Source organism: Cydia fagiglandana, chromosome 2 (assembly GCF_963556715.1).
Source record: "Cydia fagiglandana chromosome 2, ilCydFagi1.1, whole genome shotgun sequence".
In the NCBI taxonomy this organism is placed as follows: domain Eukaryota; kingdom Metazoa; phylum Arthropoda; class Insecta; order Lepidoptera; family Tortricidae; genus Cydia; species Cydia fagiglandana.
Genome location: NC_085933.1, coordinates 17,662,503 through 17,684,864, shown reverse-complemented (window position 1 = coordinate 17,684,864; position 22,362 = coordinate 17,662,503). Strand labels below are relative to the sequence as shown.

The following is a 22,362-nucleotide window of genomic DNA, read 5'->3' as shown; positions in this document are numbered from 1 at the left end:
CTTGATAACCCACCCTTGTTTAAGTGCAAGTATATTAATACCTAAGGTATATAAAATTGTGTGTTGTAATATTAAATACCTAACACGTCACGTCCCTATTTATTAGGAATTCATTGATAAAACGACGTAAAAAGCTGATAATGCATTTAACGCAGTGGAAAATGCTGATTATTCATAGAAAGGTTGGAGATTATATAAACCTACGATCACTGCGAAGCTAGAGCAATATTGGATATTTACATAAATTGCCTAATTAACAGGCCAATTTGAACGTGAAAGTGTTTAAAATACACCACAAATGTTCAGTAGGTAAATTCACATTTTTACGTTGGTCAATTTTCACCCAATTATTCATTTACAATTTCAGGTATTCAAATAACTTGTAATATTAATAAGAAAACTTATGAAATTACTATTCATTAAGTAGGTATAGGTACCTATTTGAAATCTCAACATAAATACCTACCTACCCTACTTACCTACTACCTGGTAATCAATTACGTATCTAGATAAACATTGATTTCCAGATCCCCACTCAACTCAAGATACCTACTCGTCCTGCGATGTCTACCAATCATTTATAGAATACTATTTATAACATCTTATCGTACCTACTCGTAAAATCTAACAGCAATTTGATGTCAATAACAAGGAAAATGGATAAGAGTTATTCACCAAAAATCTCCGAACGCTGCGACATCGACAAAAACGTATATATTTTTATCGATAATATGTAGATGATACTACACATTTACGTTGGTTGATGGTTATTATCGGCTCTTGAAATATGGTATTTTTATTGTCGAAGTATCAGCAAAGGTAGGTTAAAGAGACTGAGCAACAGAGCACGAAATCGTCAAATTAAATAGAGCACGTTTTCGTAAGAATATCGATACTTAGTGGAAATTTCAAATGTCGTAAGGGTCAGACTCCTAGGAACTCAAATCTCAAGATTTGAAAAAATCAAGTTTTGTAAAATTCGTAATTTGGTTATTTAAATCCTTAGCCCCAGCCCCCCCCCCCCCCCAAAAAAAAACTAGCGTCTATCGAGCGTCGACGTCTGTCGGCGTCTGGTCAACGCTATGGAAAATGACGTCGCTGCGCAGTTGCGTTGACGCTGCGTCGACGTTGCGTCGAGCAGCGGCCATAGAATTGTAGACGCCGACGCTCGAAAGACGCCAGATGTGGGGGGCCCTTATCCGATGTTTCTTACATACCTATGTACTTAAAAACATTTTCTACACTTTTGGAATTACTTTTTAGCGTGAAGACGCCGCAAGGGTCTGGCAAAGAAGTGACCGAAGCGCGGTTTGTATGTCGGGATTTGTTCGAATTTTTCGGTTAAGATTACCACAGTCATTCGCCATAAAATTTGTACAATGAGGGCAAAACACAAGAAACTGCCGTATGCTAGCGGACCGTGGCTGGAGGCCATTGGTTATTTATTTTAACATATGCACATGGCGGTCAAACACAATTCATAACCCCTCTTGCTTCACTGTAGTCGGGTAACACGTGAATATGGAATCCTGGGTACTTGCGGATCCATAATAGTTTTCGTTATTGTAGTTCAAATATACATGTTGTGTTCACTCTGTTTACCCGGCATGGACTTAGTAAAAACCTGTCCTCAAGGGGTTAGTACCTTTTATTGGGAAAACATGTATTAGAACCCCTTTGGGTTTTCCAGCGAGTTTCATCAACTCGGTCAACTAACATAATATCCTTCATAGAAATAAGTAAGTAGGTAAATTTTCAACGTACAAGAGGGTCAGGCGCGAGGTGACTGACTGTACTATCAATGCTAATGAAATGTAAAATAAATAATATTAAAGATGCTCAAATCACCGTCATATTTCATTAAAGAGAGATCAAACATGCGTCCAGCAAGTGGGTCGATCGTATGATCTGGCAACCTTAATTTCCTCGCATCGCATAGGTACGAGTGGATATTTTCATTTCCGCTCAGGAAATTAGAGTTCACGGTAAAATATGTAGTTAAGTCTTAAATTTATCGCAGAAACTTGTGCTAGACGGTCAACATTGCTTTGTTGACAATTTATTTCACAACTTTTTCGTTTTCAGTGATTGGCATCGATCGAAAGAACGTGCCTAATAGCGGAAGCAGTTATAAAGTTGACCCAAAAATTTTTTATTAAGCTATGAGCTTCATCACATATGTTCCTTGAGTAATTCTAAGCATTTCAAGCCTGGGAGCCAATAAGAAATGTGTGTCTACTCGGATTTGTAATGGATTCAAACTTTCAACCCCTTTTTAACCCTGTTAGGGGATGAATTTTACAAAACGCTGAAATTACTTTTCCTGTCTTTTAATAATATCCCCAAATACAAAGATTCAAGTCCCGCGTTCGAAAATTTTTTTGATATCCATACAAACTTTCAACTCCTTTTTCACCACCTTAGGGGATGAATTTTCAAAAACGCTGAAATTAGTTTTCTTGTATTTTAATAATATATCGTTTTACGAAGTTTCAAATTCCTAGCTTAAAATAAAACTTGAACCCCATACAAACTTTCATCCCCTTTTTAACCCCCTTAGGGGTTGAATTTCTCAAAATCGCTTCTTATCTCTTGTACACTTTATAAATGTAATCTAGTGTGCAAATTTCAACTTTCTATCTTTTGTAGTTTCGGCTCCGCGTAGCAAAAATCTCCAACCAAATTTTTCACCTTTTTACGTTTTTCTTGTAAAATTACTATGAAATTGAAAAAACAAATATCAGCAATGAATTCTACGTCTTTGGTTTATACGAAAATGATACCAAACTTGCCCTAGTACCCACCAGGATCAGAGTAGATTTTTTTTAAAGATGACGGATGGCGGCCGTCTTTGTACCCCACCCTCCCCCCCACTTCAGGCTAGAAATGCTTAGAATTACTCAAATATCAGATGTGATGAAGCTCATAGCTTAATAAAAAAATTTTGGGTCATGTATGGCAGCGTTACATAACTGACTCCAGTATAAACCTCGGCTTTGAACTTTTTATTAGACTTACCAAATACTTACACAATTATTGGACAAAAATGGTCGCTGAAACTTGCAAGTGCCTTGTTTTGTTTCATGTGGCATTTTCAGCAGTTACCTTCAAATTGTTTCTTCTTTTTGTATTTGCCGAAGTTAAAAGGTAAAAAGAGAATCAGAGCAATTTATGACAAATGTGGCAGATTTTTTATTTACTATACCTACTGTTAGCTAAATTGAAAGAGTGTACCTACTCTACATTTTTATTCTTTTTTTTATTAGGGAACATCTTACACAGATCAACTTAGCCCCAAACTAAGCAAAGCTTGTACTATTGTCGCTATTGTCAACATGTCGCCAATAGCGACTAAAAATTCAAGTGAGTGAAACCGTTGTCGTATAAACAATTTAAAATATGTCTCGCGAAAGTTTAATATCGATTAAAGCTTGTACTATTGGGTGCTCAGTGACGATATACATACTTATATAGATAAATACATAGATTACAACCATAACTCAGGAACAAATATATGTGTTATCACACAAACAAATGCCCTTACCAGGATTCGAACCCAGCAGGACCATCGGTTTCGCAGGCAGGGTCACTACCCACTTTGACTTGACTTTGATACAAGGACCAATTTGTATCATATCAGAAAATAAACAACAGTTCAACATACTAACAATGCTGTCAGCTTTATTCAGTAAGACTTGAAATCAAAACCGGTGTGAATAGACCCGATATAGGGTAAACCCTCCAGTGAATGAACACCCCCCAGTGAATGAACAAAATCACGTTTTTTGTCTAAAATAAGAAATATAGCAATTTCTGCCACTTGTCTTATTTTTTTTCTTATTAACAACTCTATTTCCTATGCAATGACAACCCGTAATAAATTTATTTTCGACCAGTTGGGATGTGACTGGCGTTTGAAGTTTACGTGTTTCTGGATCTGAAGTTTTGTATGGAAACATTAGATCCCAGATAAGAACAGTGTACGTTTGGAACAACATATGAAGTGCTTATTTAATCTTTACCAGTACAAAGTTTAGTTATTTGGTTAGAATAAGAGTTAAAGCTTCTATTTATGTACACGTTGTCGGCGTATTATGCGATTAAGGCTTTATTTTTTATAGTTCCATTACTGGCTCATCAAATGTTCTGAAACCAGTAAATGAACAGTGTGTTCATTTACTGGTGTCGCGTAGATTTCATTTTTTTCCCAAATGTATATGTAAACGCAATCGTATTGAGCTTGTTTTTTGTGATTCTGCATAGAAAACGATTCTGATTCATTTAGCCAGTATTGGAACAAACCAAATTTCTATAGTCCATTTAATAGATTTGTCATGCCTATGTATGAACAATACAAAATTTGGCTTGTTCATTTATTGGATTTCTACTAATTATATGTATGAACAGTGTAACCACGAACAATGCAGTGACAAGTTTTTTATTTTAAGCATTATTTAGTGAGCATGACCCCTTTTCATCAAAATATGCAGGTTGGTTCTTGTTTTAATGGTTGATTTTATTTTTTCCTTTTAATATGTAACGGGTTTCTGTGTTATTGGTGAATAACCATCATTTTATTACATTCTAATCGATTTAAAGTCAATATGGAGGGATAAAAAGATAGAAACGCTATCGCTATACCTATTAAAATAGAGCCGGAAACGGTGTTTGTGATAAAAATGATTTTATTATGCTAATTACAAAGATTTAAATAATGTTCATTAACTGGGTTTTTCGGTGTTCATTCACTAGTTTTTATGTTCATTCATTAGGTTTTTGGGTAGTTTTTGGAAAATTCTGGTATAACTCAAAAACTATGAAAGTAATTAAAAATCGCAGAAATTATTTTCTTATTTATTAAATGAGGATTTCTTAAATTGGAGTTAATTATTCAAATTATTAATGAATGCTGAGCAATGATTTTTCAAACTTGAATAATTGCTTAAGTGTTCATTCACTGGTGGTCTTACCCTACCTACAAAGTAAATATAGGTATGAGGCAGATCAATTTAGCACATGGATCATAAAGGTCATGGATAAATGAATTGCTATTTGTTAGAAAAAATGTTTTCTGTTAGTAAGATACGTTGGTCTATTGAGAAAATATTACTTCCAATGTGAGGAAATGTTGCTCGATTCAACATACCTTCCTACTTTTACGTCGTGTCCGTTTGGTCCTCGTTGAAATAAATTAGACTGGGTCGACCGTCCAGTGGCGCCCTCATTACGGGAATTGTGGTTTATAAATTTTATAATAAACCAATTAATTTCTGTATGAATCAGTATTATAATATTGTTGTCCTACTTATTGCTCAGTTGTTTATATTACCTACTTACTTTTCACTTTATGACCTAAACGGAAAAATGTGGCTAACATTTGCCGTTTAGTTGATAAGCAAAAAATAAACAAAATAAAACTATGAGACAAAGACCAAACGTAACGAATCAGCAGGACAACAATATTAATATACTGATTTATATATACAGATATTATTTAAGTCTCTTTAAGTTCTCTGTCATTTTGACTTAGGTATGTATTTGTAAGAAAGGGATAAAATATAATTTAACTAAATCCATGTAAAGTTGTATGAATAAGGAGGTAAATAAATGTAAATAACCCTCAATAAGCAAATGTAACACACATAAAAGACGTTTCAGCAATAACGTCAATAAAACGAGAAAACCCTTTTCATCAATCTTGCAGCGAAACAAAATTTAAATTATGATCATGTTATCGTTTACGGCGCGATTATGGGCACCTTGGGACCTTTACCTAAATCTACATGGCTGTCAGGGTACTCAGGGTACCCCTATTAACGCGCCAAATTGTGCCTGCCTCAAATGGCATGTGTCCAAGTTTATCTGATTTTGTTAAAAATTGGTTAACTGCCTTTTAAGCGACGGACAAAATTATATGTTTTGCGAAAGGGTTTGCATTTGACGCGTGTTAGAATATTTTGAGAATGCTGGACATGGGTTGATTGTGTATATTAATAGGTAGGTAATGTTGTCCCTATTTTATTATAATATTAAAAATGCGAAAGATTGCGATCATTTTATATTTATTTATCAGTTGCTTTTCGGTGAATAAAAACATCGTGAGGAAGCCGGACTAATCCTAATAAGGTCTAGTTTACAGTGGCGGCGCGTCAAACTTATTCATAGGCAAGCCGGGGCTAATTTGGCTTATATATTTCCTATACAACTCTACCCAAATGTCCAAAAACAGGCAAGCCGGTGGGAATAGGCTTATATGGACGCGCCGCCACAGCTAGTTTACCCTTTGGTTTGGAAGGTCAGACGGCAGTCGCTTTCGTAAAAACTAGTGCCTACGGTAATTCCTTGGATAAGTTGTCAAGCGGGCCCCAGGCTCCCACGAGCCGCGGCAGAATGCCGGGATAGCGCGAATAATATGATGATGATGATTATAAATGCGAAAGTAACTGTCTGCCTCTGTTTCCTCTCCATACTTAAACCCATGAACCGATTTAGATTAAATTTGGTATAAACATATTGGACATAGTTTGAGGGAGGAGAAAGGACATTAGATATTTTTTATCAATCAGGTACCATGTCATCCACGCAGACCTAATTCCTGGAGAAGCTAGATTTTTATATGAATAAATTCTTCTATCGTTTACTTAGGGTAAACATACTGGTGCTCGACGCGGTCCCAGTACATATCATCTTGAAACTCATGTCATTGTCAATAGAGGTGACAGCAAGGTGTCACTTATTGGGCATTAGCACTAGTAGGTACGTTTACCTTAGCATATATTTTTAGCTGTATTTAGCACGTAAGTATTTTGCGTTATTAAATTACTTATATACACAGTCATGCACTAAACGATAAGTGCTTATTCAAGTCACACTTTGTACTCAAACGATAAGCCTCGGGACATCGTAATAAACACAAAACGTTAATTTAACGGTACAATGGCCTTTACAATACATTAAAATTTGCATATACCTACTTGACACCGTACCTAGAGTTAGTACAAGGGTGCAAAATAATATCTCGGACCCGATTCGGATTTTGAAATAGACATCTATTAGATATCTTTTAGACATCACGACATGTTTAAGATCTAACCTGTTAAATTTGACATTTGCGCGATTCTGGAGATACTCTTGAACGATTTCCACAGGATATGACTTACAGATCCAATTCACATCTAATAGATATCTTACTCTATCTAACTTAAAAGTGACATTGATTGCCCGAATTGCTCTGTAAAAGAGAACTAGTTGATATCTAAACTATAACGTCTCTTGTGAATATCTTGAAGTTCGAATACGGCAGTCGTTGTGTTAGCACGTGTCGAGCAAACACAAACACGACAGCACAATAGGTACCGTACATTGTTTGAAACGGGTTACATACCTACACTTCTTAAGTAGGTATCAACCTTGAAATAAGTATAAATCTTAAATTTATAAGTAACATAATGTACTTTAACTGTAATAAAAATACTTCTAACAATCCAATCTCTTTTAACCAGTATTTACAAGGGTCCTTTTGTTTTAAATCGATCATTAATCCTTACCCAAAACGTTTTTTACTGATGACAAAAGATAATAAAAGATTCAGGATGAGCAGGTGCGAGCCGTATAAAGCAAAGTAGATAAATAATGGAAATATGTGGTCCGATTCAAAGGATATAACTGACGGTCCAGCCGACAATTTTCATTTAAATTCTACCAAATGATTTGCCTACAAAACCGTCTATAGAGGTACGAAGCCACAGCTTAGAAAACTAAGGGCAGAAAACTCTAGTGATCTGGCGGTATCCAAGCCGGTTCTATCGACATTTGTTTTCAAACGAGCTTTCCCGCTTAAATCTGACGTTTCCCCAGTCGGGTTGTTTTCTTCAGTGCTCAGCGGGACTCCCGAGAGGGTAAACGTATCCGATTCTGATAGATTTTTGGAACATTATTTGAAATTGAAATTCAAAATTCGATTTTGTTTAGTTTCACACAACACAATGTCAATAGTTAAAGTTTTGAAAGCGGACAGGTAGTTTTTTATGTGAATATGTATGGAGTTAAGGAACTGAAGAAAGTTTAAGACTGTGAAAATAGTGAGTTAGTGATACGAAAATGATAGGGCGCCTGAAGTCGACGTTTTTGCTTATTTTCTTGCATTGTTTTGGAGGTAAGTAAGACTTAGTAAAAAATTTTGCTAAAATTAATTATTACTTATTACCTTATTAGTAAGGTTTTAAGAATCCTTTCCTATACGACAGATAATGGATTTATGTTTCCTTTTTTCCATAACTTTTTAGATCTTACAGGAAGGTACCTGTAATTTTTATTATCTTTATTATCTAACTTTTAAAATTTTAAATATATGCAGTACCAGACATATTTCTCGTGTGAATTGTTTATTATTACTGATCGGTAACGTTTTCATTTTATGGCAGCATGGTCGAGTTAAACTCAAGGTGACAGTCCATTTCCAACGACAGCTGCATTACTGTTCATTTTACTATGGAAATTGACAATGACAGCGACGCGTTCAGTACCGGTAGTGCAGCTGCGGTTAGAAATGGAATGTTACCATAACGGAAAGTAACAATTTTGAAGGAGACAGTCAATTAATTTCAATAGGTTATTAGCCTTAATCAATAATTTCAGCTTAATTTTACTTCACAGATTACTTTAACTCGACAACGCTGCCATGAAATTACCGTTGTTACCGATCACTATTTATTATGATTATTTCCAGGGATTCGACAGAGAAGCGCCATTGCTCGTAATAATGTAAAAATTAACCAATCAATCAATAATCTTTCCTGAGATTTCATTTTGATTCCTAGTATATAGAGTACATATTTGTGGTAATGTACATCTACTAAATATAATTTTTTTTTGTTGTCCATTCCTGAAATAATATGACTTTAATATAGGTAAATGAAAAAAAAATTAAACTAAATCCAGGGAGGTTTTATGAGCGTTTCTTTTAAATTTGCCCTTTTTGATATAGGTATTGTGACCTTTTTTGTCACTTTTGTGTTATTTCTAGTCAGGATCGCGAGCCCTTTTGATCCGTATATGAGAAAAAAAGTGCTCTAAAATTTCCATACATTTTTCAAACTTTCCTTTTTGTTACCGCCATACAAAGTATATAAGGAAATGGTAACACAAATGGAAAAAACTCTGGGACATTTTTTTATCCAATTAGGAAAAAAAATTGCAATCCAATTGCAAAAATTGCAAATAATAAAAGAAACGCTATTATAATTATTATACATAATATATAATTATTTTTGTTATGTGGTGTATTTTAACTAGAAAACATCTTCATTATAAAGATTTGGTAACGACTGCCAATTTCATTAATAAGTATTATGAATGTATGTTAAAGCGTCAATATAATACAATACTCTTTCACACCTCACACAGTTTACAATACATGTATAGAATCAAATAAAGACAACTGGATAGAGGTAACAACATGCGGTTTTATCGCTTATCTTCAGGGATTACAAATTTATTTCAATTAATTAATTACTTTTGTAGTTATGTCCACATTATTCCGAATAATAAGGCTACTCCGCGCTCCGTACGATCCCTGAATATTGCAAATATAGGTACATTTTTAGAAAATCATATTCGTATTCAGGAGATAAAATAAAAAAAGATCACACTGAAAATTTCCAATTGTAACAAAATAACGTGCCTTAATATTTAACAAAAGGGAAAATAATTGACCTTTTTACCATTTACGTACGAGTATTTGTAGGCACACAAATAAATTCTGAATAAAAAAATACATTTGTTACAAGATGTATACTAAGTTGGAAACAAAATGAGCTATGATAAACAATAACTTTTTTCCAATTACATAACTTGTTCCTTTAAACATTTCTGATTCTATTTCAAAAAGTTCACAACTCGGTAAAGGCCGGAAACAAAAAGTATCTAAGTAACTGTGCGAAGTTCCTTTTCTTATCCTGGCAGTCGAACTAATTAGAATACAAAACTCCTCTCTCAACTCGTCAATATAATTATGTTTTTTAAGAATTTTTAACATTTGCTGATCAAGACAATATCACCACTACCTACGTATCTAAAATATTTTACAGTGGGAAACTTCTCCTCCGGTTTTGATAAAAAACTTAATAATTCAAGCAATGAGGTCAAACCGTATACAATATTCGCTAATATGTTTAATTTTAACTTTTTTAATGTTCCACATAGTAGAAAAGCAAAAAAAACCGGCCAAGTGCGAGTCGGACTCGCGTTTCTAGGGTTCCGTACTAAAGTCCGACTCACGCTTGACTGCACATTTCTAATAGGTTTTCCTGTCATCTATAAGTAAAGAACTATTTATGTGCATTTTTTTCAAAATTTACCTATTTTAAAATTATAAAAAAAAAACATGTCCATCTTTGGGTCACTAATTTACATATGTGTACCAAATTTCAACGTAACGGTCCCAGTAGTTTCCGAGAAAATAGGCTGTGACAGACGGACAGACACACAGACGCACGAGTAATCCTATAAGGATCCGTTTTTTCCTTTTGAGGTACGGAACCCTAAAAATAGTAATATTAGAACAGATGTAGTGCATAATCTTTTTCAATTGTATTTTCTCGGAAACGTTCGTAGTAGTCATATCACTTCAGTCAGCCTCAGTCTGTGTTTGGCTGAAATAACATGGCACGAAAATTCCGTGAAAATACGATGGAAAAAGGTTATACACTACCATCTGTATATGCATATGTGACCACCTACCGAATCCTGCGTTGCGTAGGTATATGTATCTCACATAATACGTATAAACTGGATAAGGTATTTTTAATATTTTTGTTGGTCCTTTGAAAAACTATAATGTGCTAACATATTATAAATGTATCGCATTAAAATAATATACATATATATTATATTATGTACACTATATATATTATGTACACTATTATATTTCATTGCGATAATTATACTAGAAAGCTAAAAGTAATATCTGTGTAATTATTTCAATATACCAATTTAATGCTGTAGAATAATTTGGCTTATTAAGTAAACGGGCGCAAATGAGCCGACAGCGCCGGGACTTAATCACGTCAGGCTGACGTTGGCAAGAATTTTAATTCCTTTTTCTTGGATCTCCCAAAAAAAATCGAGTAATTAAGTTAATAAAGAATAATCACAGATACATGTTGTAATTTAGGTTATAAAGTTATATATTCAATATAAAGAGTAGAAGTGTAAATGGGTGATGTTCCTGTTATGTTATGAGTATTGATATTTATTATGAACGGTACATACACATATTAGGTACTACATAATAATATATGGTGTTTTGTCAACTTCTGTTAAATTCGGCACATATAAATTTTATTTGGCTCTTACTAGCTTTTTTTTGGCTTCTACCTAAAACTACGTCTGCGTATAAAGATGAAGATAGAAAACTTTTATTATGGAGTTTACATATAAAATATTTTTTTTCCTAACTGATTTAGAACACACGACTGGCTCGCATTGATTGCGTACAACGCGATTTGAGACCAATGTCCTTTCTTTTTTCTAAGATCAGGTACGCCATAGTAATTGTATGGCGAACTAATAGTACGAGTATATAAGTCAATCCAAATCTCGACCAATACCAATACAAAATTAGATTTTGCATGGTCTTAATACCAAATTTTATCTAAATTGGTTCAGCGGTCTAAGTGTCAAGAGTACTTTCGCATTTATAATATTAAGTAGGGATAGCACATTGATGTTAGCGTGGCCTTCGTTGCGTGATAAGAATACAAAATGAATTTTGTCATTTACAATTATGATTGGCTGGGTTTCTCTTCCTTGATTTTATTACTAAAGGTTTTCCTTTCCCATTCTTACCGAGCATTTCTTACTTTATTGAAGCAAATAAAAAAATAATGCCATCGACGATTTCATGGTTTATTAAACTAAGTATGTACATCGAAAAGTATTGTATAATGTTACTGACTCCACATGTTTGTATGTTTGTTTGTTTTGTTTCGTAAGTACTATTTTATTTATAGTACTTATTATAGGTGTTTTATATTCATATTATATAGTCGAATCACTTACGGCATATTTTGTTTATAAAACGCCGAGAAAATTGCTTTTACTTTAATAATGTATAAAAGTTTACTTTGTGACTGCAAAAGCAATTTTGTTTTAACTATCTTTTGTACTTACTCTGAAATATTAGCGTTAAGCTTTTCGCTTCAAGTAAGGCAACAAAAAAAATGATAACAGTAAAATCTAACAGATTAAATTACAAAAAACAATTGCGAGTGAAAACAATCATGGCCGACACGGGCCAATCCCGACAAAGGCACAGTTTCACAGTTGAAAACGTCACTGTTGTCATTAATAATGTTGTCAACAGCTCTGTTGTTGACGTTGTTGTTTGAGTGAAATATACTTCAGGCTCTGTGTCGGGTTAGAGTTCCGCAGACTTGTTAATATTTATTCATAAACAGACATTTTCTACTTCGCGTTAATTTACTTTTGTGGTGAAATAAGTAGGAAGGATTGTTATTTTAACAAGTATATGTTTACCTACGCATTTACAATCTTATGTTTTGCGTTAATCGTAATCCATTGTAACCCATGCTAAAGCTAAAACAAGTAGGTACGAAAAAAAACGATTAATTAGTGTGGAAAAAAATGAATGGGCCCTGGAGGGTATGTACCTACCTGAAAACCTTAAGGTAGCTAATTTTACTTAAAGGGAACATTCTTATATTTTTACAAAACATTATTTTTTTAAAGAAACAAAACTGCATTCAAATTTTTTTTTAATTCATGGCCTACTAAAAATAAAATACTAAATTTTCGATTTTATGGATTTGTTTGTACGACAGACAAATGTAATGTTAATGTTCTTGGAGAAATTTTAACATTAACATGAACTGTATTATCGACTAGTGGAATAAAATAGAAAACCTTTATTTTCTAATTTTTACTCGGTTTGATTCCCAAGCGATACAAGCGAATTAAAGAAACCTGTGAATTCTGTTTTGTTTATTTATAAAAGTAAAAGATTTTTTCCTTTAAGTACAATGAGCTAACTTAAGGTTATAACGCACTTTCCTTCAGGGCACATTAATTGCTTCTACACTGTATAAAATAGCAGGTAAAGCTCATAAATTAGTCCCTCAGTGTGACATTGCTCACGATGTTCATGTAGTACAATTCCCATTCAAAACATAAAGTGCCATTAAACGTCAGAACTATAATTTCTCATTTAAATGTCGAGTCATTATACTCTATTGAAATGTAAATCGTTAATACGTTTTAATCGAAGTTTTCGCCGGATATGTGGTGGTTTCAATAATACGTGATATGAATTAAGTTTGGTGCAGGTATACTAATAGGTTTTATAGTTTTGGTATTTGTATGATTAATGATATCTACATAAATATTAATATTGAAGGTAAGGTAAATGTGGGTCATTCCGTCATAGGGACTATTCTGTCCAATAGCGTATATTCATTGATTTTTAATCGTAAGAAAAAAACATCGCTGTTGTGTTGACGAAATGATCAATGATGTTCATTGTAAAACACCAGTGGACGGAATTAGCCACATGAAACAAATAAAAATGGTGTTCTGTCTAATTTCAGAATTTCACTTGCCAGACAAATATTCACACATGATTTACTTTGGCAACCAACATTCGGCAAATTTTTCTAATAAAAACGTGTTGCTTCGTAGAATTATTTTTAAGTAGCTTATTATTTGACATGCACCTATTCGCACATGTATTGAACAACGTTTTACAGTACATATGGTCCTTTAAATTTTTGACATAGTTACGTAATGTGTTAATTATCGCACTAGTGCGGTAAAGTAGCACCATATGTACAAACGGCAACTCTCCTGACTGTACATCGGTGGACCTTATTACAAAAGGCATAAGGATGGTACAACGATATTTTGTAAGTACATTAGTTCCCAAAAAAATCAGCCGAATTTTAATGCCGCAACCTCTCCGGTATGAAAGTCGCACGCTTTTCCGCTAGGATACCAAAGCTCGTTTGTCACTATAATTCCTTCAGCTCACAATCTACGTCAGTATATTTTATTTGAGGTTTAATGATGACAAAAATAGACCTTTCAGCTTAAAAAAAGCTCTTGGGTACTTACTTAAAAAAACATTAATTACAGAAAATTGTCGCAAAAGTTAAGCTGAGCTTATCCTGGTTAACTTATTGTCTATTTAGATAATGACTGTAGAAAGTACCACAACGGCGCGATTCGGGAAATGAATTAGAGATTCACTAAATACGAAATAGTAAAGATATGTGACGTTCCACGGGAAAAGATACCATTTCCCGGCTGAATATTGGTGCGGCGAAAAACTGATAATATTACCTACTGAGAATTATCGCAAATGTCGTAAGTGGTGAATTTGTCTACTTAAATAACGATTGTAGAAAGAAAAATAACTTTGTGAAAGCTTTAATATACTTACATAGTTTGTCCGCTCCCTGCGTTCGGCCAACTTCTGGCCACAACCACAACTAGCGTTGGATGTACAATACACTGGACTTTAAGTCCATTACGTTATTGTAACTGATATTCAGAATTAGAAATACAGTCGACTCTCGTTAATTCGAAACTTAGGGGACTTTCAAAATATCACGAATTATCGAGAGTTTGAAATATCAAATAGTTCGAAATTTTTGAGAGAAAAAATATGAAAGTTCGAATTATTGAGCAATAATCATTTAAGATTTATTAACTGCTATTTTTTTACAATATCAAAAGAGGTTAGAGGTACCTACTAATTTACATGCACATACATAATGTGAATTAATTATTAGTCTTTGGGAAGAAGTCTCTAATATTAGTTTGCTTCAAAGCACATTGCTGAGACCGATCAATAACTTTTTTTTTATCAGAAATACCTAGTATTTGCCGAAAATGATTTTACAATAACAAATGCTCGTGCAACGATGAACTTGAACGTGTCTCAAAATGTAGGGTACAAACACTTTCCTCTGCAATCTGATAACTTTGAATTGTCGAGTGTTTGACGCCTATGAGTTCGAATTAACGCGTCGTTTTGTTACGTAGCGATGATTTTTTTTGTTCGAATTACCAAGTGCTTAAAAATATATTGAATTATTTCGAAAGATAAAGAGATATTCTAGGGAACTCGTGATAACTTCGAACTATAGAGAGGTTCGAATTATCGAAGGTTTGAATTAACGAGAGTTGACTGTAGTCATTTGTAATTTTGCGGACATGTATTCAAATGGCTACTTTCATGGTTCTACTCTTTCTCATAATATATAAACATTGTGTTTTATTTTTTAATGAGCTTATAAATTAAATTAATTTCTCAAATACACCGGTATTATTCCATTTTGAAGAAAATATCTAATTTATTTTTATCTAATAAGGCCGTTACGAGTGTGTACATTTGCCTTAGTGCCTGATTACATATTGATTTGCGTTAAGTACTACTTCATACATTTTGCCACTAAATGCAAGTAAAATCTCGGGATGTTCGAAATGATATTGATAATGTACTTAGCCATTAAATAGCCATACGCCGAAGTTAATGGAGTTTTATAAAAACACCGTGTATATTATGTTCTAGAATAAATGTTAAAAACCGCAAAATATTGTAAGTAGCTAGATTACCTACTATATGTTACTTATAATGTCGATGCTCTATAATTTGAACTTTGATAAATATAATCTGAAAGAATTTAACTGATAAAATCGGTGTTATTGGTTATAACATCAAATGTTTTTTAGGTCTACATCAGCTAGCTTTACCGGAAAAATGTTATAGATAGTTTAGAGCTTTTATCATTGGACCCGAAACGAGAGTGACACAGAATAATGTGGCAGGCTATCTTGAGCTTTACCAGCAATAAATCTTTTCCTTTTGCTAACCACAAACCATTACCTAAATTGCTTTGTATTAGCAGGTTTACGCCCTTTTACGAAACGCCATTTTGCAAGTCTCATAATGAAGTATCTAAAAATATAAGTTTCATACTGTTCTGCTCAAGTTCCTTATTATTCTTTTTATGCTTGGTGCTTACTAGGTATATCTCATTTTTCTCTACCCTTAGCCTTAAAAAATACGGTTCTCACGGAAACCTAGAATAGACAAGGCAGCATGCGTGAACTGTGAGCAACAAAGAAGCTCCGTAAGTGTACCTATTTAGGTACATGTCAAGTTTAAGTTTTCGATACGATTTATTTGACTATATTAAGAACCACACTAAATTAAACGGGCTGGAACTGAATTTGATCAGAGTGTATTAAGGCGTCCTCGTTATAATATAACGCAGGAATCGATTATCGGTTTTATAATAGTTTATTAAATTTTGTCTGCAATTTTGTCATGCACTGGACGTAAAAGAAGATTAATAATCTCCCCGTAATTGTATCGTGTTTTTTAAAGTAACTTTTTGTTTTGGGACACAACAATGTGCTAGGTAAATAAGTACAATAGCTAAACATGGCTAAAATCACATTAATTACACTTATTTGACGCTGGATACTTCAATTTTTGAGTGCCTACCTCTCGTATCTCGTACTGCTACTTAGAACCTAGGCACATGTACACCATTATTGCTTATATGTATTGTTTTTAAATATATTTTTTACAACCGAGTCCTCACTGGGAACTGACCCACCGCGCAACATGGGTGGTTCAACCTGTACTTTTTCTACAGAAGGTACCTAAATATATAAAAAGTCACCTTGTAAAAGTCATCTTTAAAAAATAAATATTACTAATTAATATAATTTTAAGAAGCATTATGATCAGGGGTCAGCAAGGATACATGTATAGAGCAGGGCTCGGAACGTTTTTTAAATAACTCCGAAATAGCCCAACATTTTTAATTCTACGTAGTTTACGTAGGACTGAGAGCGTGCGACTTTCAATCTAGAGCAATTGACAGGCTTTAGACAATTGTGAATATTTATGTAAAAAAGGACCAATAACATATTTTTCTCGTTTTAATAAAATGAAATTGAAATTTCCAAGTCACATTTTACTTTCTTGTGAGAATTTTACTTACTTTCTTCACGAGAGCGTCAGACAATAATGCGGCATTTTTCCGTCCTTTTTTTATTAATGCCACAATTTGAAAAAGGTGTGTAAAACGTATGAAAAGATTTTCTTTCTTTTGCGACTGTTTTAGTGCCCTAACCTACCTGACCCACCTTGTAGGTTGGTCTATAAGATGTGTTTGACCCTGAATAGAAACGAATTCAATGGATTTTTTGGAAATATTTACATTCGTTCTCTGACTTTTTCTTTTCCTTTGAGACTAAATGCGAAAAACAAATAGTGGAACAACTCCCAATAGGTACCATTTTAGGTAAGTTGTATCGCGGTACCTATCTGATCGGAAGTTATTCTCGCCACGCCGACGTCTGTAATCCTGCGCAGTTAACGTCAGTCAGAACTTTTATATTAATTTTTAATGAACTTAGAAAAACAAATTATTTTTTCAAGTTTACCTCAACTTTATAACGTCAAAGGAATTACATACATATATGTTATACTAGCTGTTGCCCGCGACTTCGTCCGCGTGGAATCTTATCTTCAACATTTTACATCTTTAGTACCTATAATTTTCATATCCAAGCAATGTTGTAATTAAGTACTTTTCTTTTTTAGCACGTTGTATGAAGTTTTAAGTCAAGTGGATTTTGATGTTGGTTGCAGAAATTACTTTTTTGTATTCTCATAATAGGTACCTATGCCCTTATACAAAGATTCAAGTTCCGCACTCACAAAATATCTGATCGCCATACAAACTTTCAACCCCTTTCTTTTCAAAAATACTTGAATCAGTTTTCGTTTTTTTTATTTAATACCTTTTTTTGCAAAAAGTTCATGTTCCTAGCTTAAAATTAAATTTACACCCCAAGATGAATTTCATCCCCTTTTTAACCCCCTTAGGGGTTGACTTTCCAAAAACGTTGCAATTACTTTTTTTTGTAATAGGCTATTATGCCTTTCTAAGAAGTTTCAAAGCATTTGTAATGGATTCAAACTTTGAAACCCATTTTAACCCTGTTAGGGGATGCATTTTACAAAACGCTGAAATTATTTTTATTGTCTTCTAATAGTATTCCCAAATACAAAGATTCAAGTCCTGCGCTCGAAAAAATGTTTGATATCCATACAAACTTTCAACCCCTTTTTCACCACCTTAGGGCATGATTTTTCAAAAACGCTGAAATTAGTTTTCTTGTACTTTATTTTAAAACGTTTTTACAAAGTTTCAAGTTCCTTGCTTGAAATAAAATTTGCACCCGCAGACGAACTTTCATCCCCTTTTTAAGCCCCTTAGGGGTTGAAATTCCAAAAACGTCACAATTACTTTTTTTGTAATCGGCTATTATGCCTTTCTAAGAAGTTTCAAAACCATTTGTAATGGATTCAAACTTTCAACCCCTTTTTAACCCTGTTAGGGGATGAATTTTACAAAACGCTGAAATTACTTTTCCTGTCTTCTAATAATATCCCTAAATACAAAGATTCAAGTTCCACACTCGAAAAAATGTTTGATATCCATACAAACTTTCAACCTCGTTTTCACCACCTTAGGGGATGATATTTCAAAAACGCTGAAATTAGTTTTCTTGTATTTTAATAATTTATCATTTAACGAAGTTTCAAATTCCTAGGTCAAAAGAAAACTTTAACCCCATACAAACTTTCATCCCCTTTTTAACCCTGTTAGGGGATGAATTTTACAAAACGCTGAAATTACTTTTATTGTCTTCTAATAATATCCCCAAATACAAAGATTCAAGTCCCGTGCTCAAAAGAATTTTTGATATCCATACAAACTTTCAACCCCTTTTTCACCACCTTGGGGGATGAATTTTCTAAAACGCTGAATTTAGTTTTCTTGTATTTAAATTTGATACTTTTTTACAAAATTTCAAGTTTCTAGCTTAAAATAAAATTTGCACCCGAAGACGAACTTTCATCCCCTTTTTAACCCCCTTAAGGGTTGAATTTCCAAAAACGTTGCAATCAATTTTTTTTGTAATCGGCTATTATGCCTTTCTAAGAAGTTTCAAAGCATTTTTAATGGATTAAAATTTTCAACCCCTTTTTAACCCTGTTAGGGGATGAATTTTACAAAACGCTGAAATTACTTTTCTTATCTTTTAATAATATCTCCAAATATAAAGATTCAAGTCCACCACTTGAAAATATTTTTGATATCCATACAAACTTTCAACCCCTTTTTCACCACTTTAAGGGATGAAATTTCAAAAACGCTGAAATTAGTTTTCTTGTATTTTAATAATACATCTTTTTACGAAGTTTCAAATTCCTAGTTTGAAAGAAAACTTTAACCCCATACAAACTTTCATCCCCTTTTTAACCCCCTTAGGGGATGAATTTCTCAAAATCGGTTCTTATCTCTTGTACACTTTATAAATGCAATCTGGTGTACAAATTTCAACTTTCTGGCTTTTGTAGTTTCGGCTGTGCGTTGATGAATCAGTCAGTCAGGACACTTGCATTAGTTGCATTTATATATATAGATAACATACAACTGGAAAGACAAATGGAAAGTTAAGTTTACAAAATCAACACTATGCGAAATGCGATAATGCGCAAGAATACATATATTTTATATACCTATCAGAGATACTTGGAGCAACTTCGGTCGATAGCAATAAATTCTTAACTTACCTCTGTTTTTACCGAAAGAGGGTTATGTTTTTCGAGCGTATGTATGTATATGTCGGCGGCCGATCGTAAGATCAGGCAGATCGTAATGTTCCTATGTATTGTTTTGAGGATAGTCACATGAAACCAATATATAGGTAGGATAGGTTCGTTAGGTTGCTTCATATGCCCGAAGGGCAAACTGCCCAGAAATAGGAGCCCCGCGTAGCGGGGCTCCGTCGACTCAGAGAACGGGTCAAAGATTTTCATGTTTCACGATATGCCTAGGAATTTCACGATATGCCTGATCTTACGATCGGCCGCCGACATATATACGTCAATTTCTTCGGTACCTATGCCTTACAGGCCAAATGGCTGGACGGTTTTGGACATGAGATGTCGTTGAATTTGTCAGAATTATGGTAAGTAATGACATGGGCTATATAGTAGTAAATGATAAAATGCGGGAGGTTTTTGCCATAGCAATATGGATACCAAAAGAAAGCTAGTGAAAATACCATTTCAAAAATATATGCATACGAGGGTTGCACTGAAAATGTCGGGAATAGAGAAATCTGTCGCATCTAGACAGTCAATCTTTATTTTAATGCATACTTAAACTCAAACTGACCACGCATATAAATTTTCTTTTGAAAGTAATCATTCTGTAATGCACACGGCTCATAATCCCAAAGTCCTTTTTGTATGGCGATTTTGGGGCCTTAGTGGTTTTGTATGAAATTCGTGGAGTAGCCAACGGAATTGAAGTTTTTTTTAAATGTATATATATATAAAAGATTTTTTTACTGTTGTCATATGAATATTTAGGAATGTCGAAATCTGCCGATATGCAACTTTTTTGGCAGTCTTTTTAATTAACAGCACAAATGCGATTTTAATTTTTGACGTCGCTTTGGAATGACATGCTTCTTTAAGATCACCCATGGGATAAAATGAAAGTGACTTTCATATTTATTTTTAACTGCAAACGAGCGTACGATGAACTCTAGTTCATAAAAAAATAACAGAAGCCCATTGTAACTTTTATTTATTCGCTGAGGGTATATTGAAAACCGTTTAAAAATATGATCCGAAAAATCACTTGGCCAAAAATTCAAATAATGTTCGACATACAATTTTCAAATTGCCAGTAATTCTTAAATACAAATGACAACCAAATGGAATATACCTTAAAAGTTTTATAAAGAGTTACATTTTTATAAATTATATGCCTCTTTCTATTATGTTATTTCTAAGTGTCCCATTCCCGAATATTTCAGTGCGACCCTCGTATCATAAACTAAAAAGTCTGATTTATTATTCGGGTCGGGTTTTCTGTTTATAATAATAATTGACGTGTATATTTTCGTCCTACTCGTATCGTACTTATAGCCGGAGTGAAAATATAGATTCAGGGCCCGATTCGGATTTTGAAATAGACATCTATTAGATATCTTTTAGACATCACCAAGATACGATAACGATATGTTTAAGATCTAACTTGTCAAATTTGACATTTGCGCGATTTTGGAGATACTCTTGACCTTAGAGAATATAACCAAACGGAGTGATCATTAACAGGCGTTCCCCTCTGTCGAAAAAACGCGGCCAATGGTCAACCACATGTCAAACACATGTATGGACTGACGTTTATCTGACATGGCTATGTTGACGTTACGTATACATTAGATGTGCCCCTCCCCCGCAAAAAACGGCAGACTATTTTGTACCGAAAATTATAGATCCGTTAGTTATATCCTCTAAGCTCTTGACCGATTTCCACACGATATGACTTAGAGATCCAATTCACATCTAATAGATATCTTACTCTATCTAACGTAAAAGTGACATTCGTTGCCCGAATCGCGCTGCAAAAGAGAACTAGTTGATATCTAAACTATAACGTATCTAGAATGGATCTAGTGCGTGTCGTCTCTTGTGAATATCTTGAAGTTCGAATACGGCAGTCAAAACTTTGGCTGCGTGATCGTAACTAGATACAATTTTACCGTATGGACATGGTGATTCACGTGCTTTATTCTTGCTTGTATTCTATCGACATGTATAGTACCTATGTTTCTTTTCACCCCAAAACAAGCGTGGAAACGAGCAATCACACAAACAGCTCGTTTGCTCTACAAAGTTGGGTTAGTGCGGCTGAATAAAACATGACCGCACAATGGAGGACAAATAAAAGAATACAGCTCTATGGGATTCCGAGTAATTGTTGCGTTGTTTGGTGATTGAAAGGAATTTACGCTTTTGTCCGTTGAATGATAAAACTGAGATGACGTGCCTTCATCTATTTGTTTTTTGTTTTGTGAAAAAAATAACATTTTGAATGTGGAAAGAGAGAATATTTTAAGTTAAAAGTTAACCAAATATAAATTATACCTTCAGTTAGCTCGAAACTTTTTAAATAGGTGAGATACGGCTGCTACAGCTGAGCGGTTACTACAATGTGGCAAGCGGTATGAAATGGCGTCACACATTGTATTGCTAGTGATATATGAAAATACTACTATTTTTTTGGAAGCAATTGCGATCATACGATCTTACCCTCAATATGATCTTATCCGGTTATACCTTACATTTATGCGAGATTTATACGTAGGTAAGATACTTATATATTATGTAATTATAATTTATAATGAAAACTCAAATATACACATACATTCGAGGATAAGGCGTTGTCTAAATATATT

At 33.8% G+C, this 22,362-nt stretch overlaps 1 protein-coding gene and 1 long non-coding RNA gene across 3 annotated transcripts in view; one reads left to right on the top strand and one right to left on the bottom strand.

The window, feature by feature from the left end:
- The window catches only part of LOC134677523 (uncharacterized), a 347,203-nt gene that overhangs the window by 125,037 nt on the left and 199,804 nt on the right, over positions 1-22,362 (bottom strand). The window lies entirely within an intron of this gene.
- The window catches only part of LOC134677426 (uncharacterized), an 84,208-nt gene that overhangs the window by 15,167 nt on the left and 46,679 nt on the right, over positions 1-22,362 (top strand). Inside the window, exon 1 of one of the 2 annotated variants that reach the window (XM_063535892.1) lies at positions 7,888-8,155. The exons of the other annotated variant lie outside the window; for it this stretch is intronic. Within the exon in view, the coding sequence (XP_063391962.1) occupies positions 8,101-8,155 (55 nt within the window). The 5' untranslated portion in view covers positions 7,888-8,100. Of the gene's footprint in view, positions 1-7,887; positions 8,156-22,362 lie in introns of those variants that run through there. 2 annotated transcript variants of the gene reach the window in all.